The sequence below is a fragment of the Hydra vulgaris genome, chromosome 02 (assembly GCF_038396675.1).
Source record: "Hydra vulgaris chromosome 02, alternate assembly HydraT2T_AEP".
Lineage (NCBI taxonomy): Eukaryota > Metazoa > Cnidaria > Hydrozoa > Anthoathecata > Hydridae > Hydra > Hydra vulgaris.
This window is the reverse complement of record NC_088921.1, coordinates 70,655,576-70,667,622: the sequence shown is the minus strand read 5'-3', so window position 1 is coordinate 70,667,622 and position 12,047 is coordinate 70,655,576. Positions and strand designations below refer to the sequence as shown.

The window sequence follows — 12,047 nt, the reverse complement described above, 5'->3', positions numbered from 1 at the left end:
ATATATATATATATATATATATATATATATATATATATATATATATATATATATATATATATATATATATATATATATATATATATATCGCTCTATTTGAAATATCTTTTTAATATTGAACACTCTTTTACGATTATGAGCTTTGTTAGGGTTGATGCTCTAAATATTCGTCATTTACAAATACAAGTTATTGATTTTCTAAAATAAAGAATGAAATATTTTCTGCAAAAACTTCAGAGATAAATAAAATGAATAAGAACTAACTAAAAGTTAGCTTGAATCACTCGAAACAATGTTTATTTAAAATATAATTTTTTTTTGATTTTGACAAATATTTGATCATTAAACATTTGCCATAAACTTAAATCTTTTAACAAATAACTGCATTTCTTGTGTTCTTTTTAGTTAATTCAAAACAAAGATTTTTTTCAAAGCGAATAAAAACTCTTTTAATACGATCTTTTTTAGAGTTTTTTTTTTTTTTTTAAATATATATTCACTACATATTAATTACTATTTTTTTTACACCACCATCATAAAAAGGTATAATACTTTTATTTCAAAAGAATTAACAAGATAGTGTAATAAGTTTTTTTAGATATTTGAGAGTTGATGGCGTTTATGACCATGAAACATCTTATTCGTTAATCACTCCAAAAAATTTAATTTTTTGGATTCTTTCAACTTTTTTATAATCGATGCTTAGTGAGGAAAAAATTGATAGAAGTTTTTGTTGCTTTGATTGAAATAAAATTTTTTATCTTTTTTTGTTTTATTCCTTTTATTTATCGATGACCTTTTTGACCCAAAATTGACTCAAAAAATGGTCATCATAGAAGTTGATAAATAAACCAGATTAGTACCATCAACATTATACAATCAAGACTAGCGTTGGTTTTAGAAAGATTATTAATATTTAAAAGGAATAACAAAAAGGCAAGAATTGATCTCTGTGGGACACCACATTTTCTTTTTAATAGCATTGAATTAGTGATACCGTCAAGTATGACACATTATTGCCTATTACTTAAATAACTTGTGAACCATTTAATAGTTTGGTCATTTGTACAACTTTTTTAAATTTTTTCGAATAGAACTTTATGATTGACAGTATTGAAAGCTTTTAAAAGATCAATAAAGACTAAATATTAGCTGATGTTGTTCATAAAGTTTAAGATTTCATGCTCCGTTGACTGACTTGTTATTCACTATTTGTTATTGACATTCACTTTAAAATTTTATTTTCTGTTAGATATAGCTTGGATTCTCTGGAAGAATCAATATTTATAATCGAGGTCTACCTTTTAAATATTGGTTAAATTTTCTCATTTTTTAATTTGTCTGGTAGAACTCCTTCTTATTGTATGTGAATTTTAAAAAGTTTTTATAACGGATAATATGTCTATTACTACATTGCTGGAATTTTCATCAATGCCTTAATACATATACATTTTTTATTGATTTATTTTTCTTTTTAGAATTTATATAACTTGATTTTATTTTCACAAAATATACTAGTTCGGTCAGTTTAACAGTTGTTAAATAATTTGTTCGAACTGCTTATTTGTGACTCTAGGTTTAGGGTAATATTTACAAAATAATTGCTAAATTTTTCGGAGATTTTTTCGTTTCTGTATTCTCAATTTTTTTTTCCTCGCTCACGCACAGTGGGCCAGAATTCACTTTTACTGGACAAAACTAATGTGGTCCAAATAACATATTTTATAGTTTTGCAGAAGTGTTCTCCGGAGCTGTTGTCTATACTTTTAAAACTATTTAACAAATGCTTATCAGAGCTTCGTTTTCAAGCCTGCTGGAAAGCGGCATCTGTTATCCCTGTTTTCTAAAATTTTGGAGAGCGATCTGAACATTGCCCCATAAGTGTTCTTTCTATCATAAGCAAAGTTTTTGAGTCTTTAGTTAACTTACTTTATGATCATCAATATGGATTTCGATCTTCCCGTTCTGCTGCTAATTTGTTAACGGTAGCAACCGATAGGTTTTATCATGTGTTAGGTAGATTTGAAGTGGCTAAGGCTATCACTCTCCACATTTCTAAAGCTTTTGAAAAAATGAGGCATACTGGTCTTCTCCATTTTTTTTTCCTGTAACTTCAAGAGTTCCTCAAGATTCTTGCATTGGCCCTATACGTTTTTTAATTTACATTAACGATCTCCCAGAAATTTCTGCACCTAATATAGCATTGTTCGCTGATAATACTACCATTTATTCTTGTCTTGGTAAGAGCATTTGAGCGGGAAAAGGATCTCACTTCTGCTCAAATTCTTGTATGGAATTTCAAATTTGTCCTTGCACTGAATTTTAATGCCATTTCTGGAGCGGATCTTCAAATAATGCCCTTTCTCTTTTAGACAATGTGCAAAAATGCATTGTAACCATAGTTGGACTTGCTCTTGTTTGCTAAAAATTCATATTCGTCTAGTTTTTTTTCTCAATCATCAGTTCTTTGGAATTTGCTTCCTTTATCTTGTTTTCTTGATTCACATCATTTGCAATCTTTTAAGTTGTCTGTAAATCGTTATCTTACATTAAAAACTTTTTTTTCTCCCAGTAACTTCCAACTTTAATAGTGGTTGCTTGCAGCCTTGCTGAAAATGACACCATGTTTCCTTTAATAAAAGTTACATGTTACTAAAGTTATGGACAGTAAACTAATTTTGATGAGTGTATAGACATTACTAAGACATTACTTCTCTCTGATTTTATCAAATGTTTTAATTACGTTAAAATAATTATTAAATAATTAAAGCCTTTTCAATATAAATTTTTTAACAAGTTTTCAAACAATTTTGTTCGTCCCAAACATTTATGCATATTAAAGCATCTAAAACTTATAAAATTTCTGTACATGGAGTAGCATGGAGTACATTTTACTTTTGACAACACCATAAAACTCAAAAAATTTAACTTCTTTGCTTTTCATAAAGTTGCTTTTTAAATAAAATAAACTAATTTTTTTTTACTAAAAACTAATTTTAATAAGGAACCTTATTAGTCGAGCAATTTTAATTATTAGCCAGTTTGAAGTCATTAATGACTACAATATTTCACAAATAATTATTTCCTAATTTATTACTTACAATGACTAACGTATTATGCGTAATTGAACACATATTATGCGTAATGAGCTTGAACCCCTGAGGAGAATCCTGAAAAAACGTGATCAATAAGGATAAGTAGTTAAACAAAAAAACAAAAACAAAAATGTAAAAACCTACTTTTTCAATGATGTAGACTTCTATAATAACAGGCCTTGACATCGCGCAAAATACCGTAAAAACTGAAGGCCGATTAAACTTTCACATTTACTTATATTGATATATTTTTATATTAGGTAGGGTGTAATGGCAGTCTATGTTTTCTAATAATAATCTCTAGTAAAGACGGAAATATAAAAAGAAAACCAAAAAGTTGTTAAAAGATAATCATATTTTTCGTATTTCAAATTTCATTAAGAATATTTATGTAATATTAAATAGTATCAATAACAAGCAGAACCATAACAAAGTATATATCTATATATTAGAAAGATAACTGTATTTTTAATTTTTTTTGCTAAAAATGGTAACAATAAAAATCACCAACAATAAAAAACACCAACAAAAGTTGATTCAAGCAAAAAAAAAGTTTTATCAATATATCTCAACAGGGTTAAAGTCCTTATACTTGGCAACTTGTAGTCAATACACAAACAATCATATAAACTTCATCGCATAGCAAAATACTCATATGCTCTACATATAATATCTGAAGTATATAAAACTTCACCAACATTAACTTTTCTCATAGCATTAAGGTGTTCGAATAGAATATTTGACTGAAGCGAACTTTCTTTATTTTTCAAAAATCTAACTGCTTCAAATAAAGCTGATTTTGTTTTTATTAACTTTAATTTGTTTACAGCTAAATATGAAATATTACAAATTGTGCCATTATGGTTAGCTACAAATGAATAATCATTGAAAATTACTAAAATAAATAATGGAACACCAAGTTTGTACATTTTTGATTGTATGTGCAAACTTTTTTTATTAAGCTGGAAAACAATAACATTGTTATTATCACTTAACAAAGATTGAATATTGTCAAATATAAGTTCATCCTCTTTTAGAAAATCATTTAACTCATCTGGTAAAATGTTTCGAAAACCGCTTGAAGTTACATTTTTTCTAACTTTACTTGCTGGTGTGGCTAAACAACTAGGCGGAATATTTTAAAAACAGATGGTGGGTTTAAAGGTCGTTGCTTCCCATATTTGCTTTCAAAAGGTGCTTCATTTGGCCAATGCAGTTGACATAATGCTGTATAGTCTGTAACAATAAAACCAGTTCTTGGGATAGCTTCACTACATCTTTTTCTCTCCTCTAGATTCTTCGGGAATTTATAAATTGATATTTTTGTCGTAGTTGAGTATTGATATTTTTGTTGTAGTTGTAATTGATATTGTAGTTGTATAAATTGATATTTTTGTTGTAGTTGAGATAGTTCGACTTGCAAAGAGATACACAGCATTTTAAAGGCATTTTTAAGGCATTTTAATTATTAAAAAAACTTATCGTTAGTTTGACAATATTATTACCTTACAATGTTAACGCCTTGAACCTTTCAACGTTATCGTCTTGATGTTGGGCTATTTAATTTATAAACCAATCACATTTTAAAGATTTATTAAAAAAGCGCGAACACAAACTTTCGTCTAATGTTAATAGAACAAAATGTAAACACAGTATTAGGAATTGGCCTTCAGTTTAACAACTTTGTTGCGCGATGTCAAGGCTTGTTATTATAGAAGGCCGCGGTCACACATAATATAATATTCTGAAACTGATAAACAAACATCTAAATTTCTATAAGTAAATTTATTCTTTGATCATTGCCTTCATATCCTATCTTATTTTCATATCATAATCTATTATGGAATTATTTATATAACATATCACAACAATATTATTAAATTTGTGATGTTCAAATATCATATGAACATTCTCTAACATGTTCATATGATATTTGAATATAGTTCTTGAGTATATTATCTGCAAACAATTGACTGTTGCAAGTTCTAATATTGTCAAAAACCAAGCATGCATGCATGGGACACTGCAATGTCCCACAAAGAAATGCAGGTTTGAAAGTCAAATTTTTTTTATTAAAAAAAAAAAATTAAAATAGGGGGGAGATAGAGAGGTTTCTGTAACTTTTTTTAGGTTCCAAAACTTTTAACTTTATATATAATAAGGTTCATAAAACTTAAGGGACTAAAGAAGTACATTGAGGAACAAAAACAGGATATTTACAGAAACTTTTAATCTGGAGTACCACAGTGTATTTGGGAATAAAGTCTCTGGGTCCAGTATTTAAAGTAATATGATCTAAAGTATTATATAAATTAAATAAAATGCTTTAAAATGCATGCAGTTATACATATAACTCCTGATAGTTAACTATATGTATAACTAGTTATACATAAAATTTATTATACAAACTTATTTTTTAAGGTTATACTTGAACAAATTAGATCCAATTAATTCAAATTCTAGATTTAGTTCAAGTTCAAGTTATTTGTTCATTGTTTTTTTACTATTTTAAATCTATTTGTTCAAATTTGTTAACTAGTACTAATTCTTACCACAGTAAGAATATTCATCATTGTTGAACGTGATTTTATTAGTAACTTAATTTTACTATCAACATACTTTGACAACACCCTTTACATTTTAAATGATGACAGCTTTACTTTTCTATTGATGTTAAATTTATTACGTTTCAATAACTCAGATTGAATTTTAACTGAATTATTGTAAGCTTTGTAAGGGTTTGTTGTATATCAAATGGTGTTGTAAATAAAGTAAAAATAATATATATATATATATATATATATATATATATATATATATATAGTATTTAGGCTATGGGATCATCCATAAATGATGTCAGTAGATAGAGGGGCAGTGTGAGTTTAACAATAATTGACAGTGGGGAGGGGATGTTGAGACCAAAATAATGTCAATTAAAAAATTGAATTAAAAAAAAAAGTAAAATATTTTATTTAAAAAAAAAGTAAAACAATTTATGCTAGCTATGAGCAGGTTTTAGAGGTATTTACACCAACAATGTGGTCTAAAAACTTCTTGCTTTTGTTGCTTAAAACTGTAGAGGATCATAGGAAAAACAATTTAAATTCAGAAATTAGCTTGCTTATCTGAAAGAACAATTTATGTTGTTTTTTTTTTACTTTTAGTACTGTTGAGAATAAATGTATAATTGAACCAGAAAAAAATTGATGGTATATGCATTTTTTATATTATATTAACAATTCAGATATACCATCATAATACGATAACAAAAACTGACATCATTTTCAATGGGAGATGGCAAAAAATTGACTGAGTTTGATAAAGGGTGAAGTTGTTCAATAAACCGGGTCATCATCTGACATCATTATGCATAGATAACCCTACAATTTAAGTAAAATAAGTAATCAATTTGCCATATTTCTCTTTAGAAAGTGTAAGAAAAAAGCATTGTTATGCTGAGAACCTACCTATTGAGCAAGCTTTGACCACCTATTTTATAAATTTGAGAGACAGAAGTGGAAGTGCGAATCGCAAAAGAACTAATAACAATGCTCTAAATTAATTTTAACTTTGTAGACTAGCATTAATATAGTATTTAGTAATAATACATGATTTTTATAATTTCCATTAATCATCAGTTGTCAGTCTCCATTTTATAGAATGAATTAAAAAACTATTTTTTTATAGTATTACATATATTTTTATAGTATTTTATAGTAATAATAATACATAAATACTAGTTTCCTAATGCTGTTATCATCACAATGTTAATGGTATTCGTTTTAAAGTGAAATTTTGTATCAATTTTATTGTTTTAATGTTATATTTATATATATATATATATATATATATATATATATATATATATATATATATATATATATATATATATATATGTATATATATATATATATATATATATATATATATATATATATTATATATGTATATATATATATATATATATATATATATATATATATATATATATATATTATTTTTACTTTATTTACAACACTATTTGATATACAACAAACCCCTACAAAGCTTACAATAATTCAGTTAAGATTCAATTTGAGTTATTGAAACGTAATAAATTTAACATCAATAGAAAAGTAAAGCTGTCATCATTTAAAATATAAAGGGTGTTGTCAAAATATGTTGAAAATAAAATTAAGTTACTAATAAAATCACGTTCAACAATGATAAACATTCTTACTGTAGTAAAATATAGTACTAACTGATAAATTTGAACAAATAAATATAAAATTAACAAAAACAATGAATAAATAAGAACATTAACTTGAACTTTCACTAAATCTTGAATTTGAATTGGTACTAATTTGTTCAAGCATAACCTTAAAAAATAAGTTTATGTATATTTTATATATTAATAATAACTATATGTATAACTAGTTATACATATAGTTAACTATCAGGAGTTATATGTATAACTATATGCATTTTAAGGCATATTATTTTATTTAAACATTACTTAGATCATATTACTTTGAAAACTGGACCCAGAGGCTTTATTCTCAATAACACTGTGGTACTCCAGATTAAAAATTGAAAAGTTTCTGTAAATATCCTGTTTTTGTTCCTCAATGTAGTTCGTAAGTCCCTTAAGTCTTAAGGACCTTATTTTATCTAAAGTTAAAAGTTTTGGAGCATAAAAAAAGTTACAGAAACCCATCTCCATCCTATTTTTTTCTTTTTTTTAATAAAGAAAATTGGGAATTCTTTGACTTTCAAACCTGCATTTCTTTGTGGGACACTGCAGTGTCCCATGCATCCAAGATTTGTTTTTTGACAACATTTCAACTTACATCAGTTAATTGTTTGCAAATAATTTACTCAAGATCTATATTCAAATAACTATTATATTATCCTCCAAATAATACGTCTATTTGCACAAATCTTAATCTTATTTCTATAAAGAAAGATAAAAATTATTCGTGGTACTTACACACTTGCTTGCCATTCTCTTTATTAATATAAAATATTTTCACACAATATAAACGTAACGCAATGCAATGTCGATTTAAAATTTTTTTTTTAGTTTCCAGCTTTTAAATTAATTCCCATGCAAATCCCACAGGAAACCCACGTGGGATTTCCCATGTGTGTAAATACCATATGTTTCCCACATGTAACCCATGTGGGATTACCCACATGGGTTTAAGGTGACAAATTTCCATACGGATACCACATGGGAAAATCCGTCCCACATAAATCCCATCAATCCCACACGGAACCCACGCGGAACCCATGTGGGACGCGGTTTTATTTTTCACTGGGTACGTTTACGATGCGTTTTTGCACCTTGTCTAGAAGAGAAAGAGCATCTTTAGAAGAACCAGCCCAGGAATGATAACTATGTTCCATACAGGGACAAATAAGAGATCTGTAGAGGGAGAAAATGGAATCAAGAGTAAGATAATAGCAAGCACGATAAAGAGAAGCAACCTTGGCCTTAGCACCTTGGTAAAGGCTAACTTTGCAATGGATTGTATATTGGGGAGTCTGGGGCTATTCTTTAACGGCAAATCTAAAAAAAAAAGTTGGCAAACTAGGGCTAGTTGAAATACTTTTTATAAAACTAAGTTTATAAAAAAAATTAAAAGTTAATGAAATAAGTCATAGTGGCATTAATTAATTTAACATTGATAGATATAATATAAAACTTATCCCGCAATCGTAAAAATAAAGTTAAAATGTTGCAACTTACACCACTCTTAAACAAGTTGCAGATGCAGTGCAATTGCAGTGAACAGGGTAAGTTGCAACACAATATTTTGAAAATTTTGCAGCGAACTCAAGAAAATTATTAATTACTTTGTAATTTGTATTATTTCACATACATTTTATTTATGCGAAATATTATAAATTACAAACTAATTTAATAAGGAAGTTTACGTCTCCTTCCTTATCAATGGCGCGAAATATGCCAGGGAAGGGAATAATGTCAGGGAATTCGATTCTTGATGAAAGTATGAAAAACACAAGATCTATCTATAATTATAAAGCTATTTAAAAGAAACTTTCGGAATTTAAATAATGCATACACTCTTTCTCTTTTTTTTTTAAAAAAAGATTATTTTGTGTAAGTATCTAAAAAAATATTTTATGATTATATGTTGTTGCTTTTGTTTGTTTAAATTTTGCTTTAAAAAAAAAAAAATCTTTTAAATGTTCTTAATCTTCTAAAATTCTTTTTTAATTATAAAAAAACTATTTTATCACGTATTCAAATTGTAAACGTTTTAAGTTATACATTTTTTTAGATTTTTCTTTTTAAAATAATTAATTTCATATTTTGGTTTAAATATTAGAAGGTATAAATTTTTATTTTATCTTTTTTTATTTTACAACAAGGCATGATATTAAGACAAGCTGTCTTTTTTTAGCTTTATATAGATTGTAATAATATAACTGTAAAGATAGCATTGTAATATGTGTGCCAGTGATAAAAAAAAAAAAGAAATTTAAAAAAAAGTTACTTTAGTCTAAAAAGTTTTATGTTAATTTTAATTAATTTTTTTTTTTCATTAGTTTTTATTTAAAAGTATCATTTTAATTGGCGTCTTTTTATAAAAATATTTTTTTGATTCGCTCGTATTTTATTTGTCATGGTTTTTTCAACAGTTTTTGTCGACTAGATCTTTTTAATTTTCTTCGTTTTTTTAATTCTTTAAAGTTTTTAAGTTCATTGAAATTCTTTTTAAATCAATTTCTTAATTTTTTTTATTGCAAATGTATTTCATAACTATTTCGTCATAAAAACAAGAAAAAAAATTAGATTAGAAAGCATCTGTTAAGTGAGGATTTGTTTCGCAATCAAATATGTAATAAAGAAATAATCTTTTTTTTCCTAAATTTTAGCTAGCAGCTTTCACAAAGTACCTTTGAAAAGAAGCAATAGAATTAAACATTCAGCAATCAATACCAATAGCACCTTTAAAAAAGAAAACCACAAGTTTAAATTACGCAATAAATATGTTATTCACATGAGTTTGATACACCGTGCTGCAGCCGAGTTAAAAAATGTTCTTAAAAAAAAAACTTTGACTTCGGCAACAAAATCTTTTATTTTGCACAAGATTTTTGATTCCAAAGGTGACCCAAGAAAAGACTTATTAGCTAGAGAAATATTCCGAGAGGCGATGACACCCTCTTATCCAACAAATGGTGTTACAGGAGATTTAGGCGCTGAGCTGCTTAAGTTATCTGTGTACTCAAAAAATAGTTTTATTTCAAATAAAGCCTCTAACAAATCTTTTAAGAGTGTCATAAACCTTACACGGGTTAACTCTAATGCATTCGCTAAAATAGATCCTAATGTTATTTCTCATTTAAGCAGGCAAAAAATTGAACAGCAAATCAGACATAAACTTAAAGAAGTTTTGCGTAAACAACACACTTCACCTGGGTTACAAAAAAAATTATCAGGGTTATTAAAAAACAATAGAACTTTGATAAAATCAAAAAAAGACATAGAGTTAAATGAAATAAAAAATATTCCAATGAGAAAGATTAACAAACCAAAATATATAACTAATAAAAAAGTCACCAATTCGGGTATAACAATCAAAACTAGTAACAAAGATAAAAACCGAAAAACAATTTTATTATCTGTAAAGTCAAATAAACTGGAAAATAATTCAAAAATAATAGAAAAGCAACGTCATTTAGATAAGCAACGTCAGCGTAAAGATTTTGTCATTGAACTTGACGATGACAATGATGAACAAAGGGATTTCGATCCAATATTATCGCTTATTGAGAGGTACGCAGAATCTCATAACCATGATTTTTCTGTTGTTGATGAAGATGAAAATAACGATGAACTAAAAGATATTGAAGATGGATTTGTCACTGCAAAGCGCCGTAAATTTGGTGAAAACTTGTTCTTTAACTCTTTTAACGAACAAGAAAAAGACGACGAAGAAGAAGAAATGCTTAATAATAGGTTTAATAATTTGATTAGCCCTGGTGACCAGATTGCAGGAGATCAGTTTTATTCTAACCGTGAGTTAGGTATGTTAAACAACGAAGAAGCTACAGAATACGAAAACCCACCAATTTATGATGATATAATGGACTCAGATGTTGGTTTTGAAAAAAGCGAAGAAGAAAAAAGAAGAAGAAGCAAAGTATAGTTTTTCAAAGCAAAAATCAAAGCACAATAATTATCATGAATACATTAAGGGTTATACTGTCATATTGTCTCTTTCAGATGCTATTGCTTAAGCCCGTCAATGTTTTCCGATTATTGCTTGTGAGATTTTTTTTATATAATTTACGTATTTACATTTGAACTGATTTCAAAATATAATAAACTACATATTATGTAGAAATAATATTATTTTATAAAATAGAAATATTTTTAAATAAAATAGAAAAAATATATATAAATATATAATTATAAATTTTCACGTATAAACTTTTATATATCAAACTTTTTTGAACTTTATATATTAGATTCTATTTCTTAAATTTAACAGAAAGAACTTTGTTTAAAATGTTTTTTAGTAGAAAAGCCTTTTTTTTAATTATATAAACTATACCGTAGAAATGGTTATGGTTTCCTAGAAATGGGTGAATTATTTCAGAAACCCGTTTAATGCGCTTTTTGCAATTTTTAGAAAACTAAGAAATCTTACAAATTTTAAAATAAGAGGTTTTGGATTGGGAAAAAAATTTGAATTGGGAAAAAAAAAAATGCTTGGCGTCAATTTGAAATTTTTATTTTTCGAAAACATTTTTAAAATTTTTGCACTTAAAGGGTTTCTGCATTAAATAATATTATAATATTATAGTCAAAACTTTTTTTTGCCTAATTTGACTGATATTTAAATATTTTGTTTAACTTTTAATAAATTTAAATATGAAGATAATGCTTTTTTATTTACAACAAACAAATGCTTTTCAAAATCAACATTATTAGTA

The 12,047-nt window shown here is 26.5% G+C and overlaps 1 protein-coding gene across 1 annotated transcript in view; it reads left to right on the top strand.

Annotated features, from left to right (window-relative positions):
• Positions 1–11,392, top strand: part of LOC124812786 (uncharacterized) — a 40,022-nt gene extending 28,630 nt beyond the window's left edge. Inside the window, exon 3 of the mRNA XM_065791842.1 lies at positions 9,981–11,392. Coding sequence (XP_065647914.1) covers positions 9,981–11,257 — 1,277 coding nt within the window. The 3' untranslated portion in view covers positions 11,258–11,392. The remainder of the gene's footprint in view (positions 1–9,980) is intronic.
• Positions 11,393–12,047: the final 655 nt, after the last annotated feature.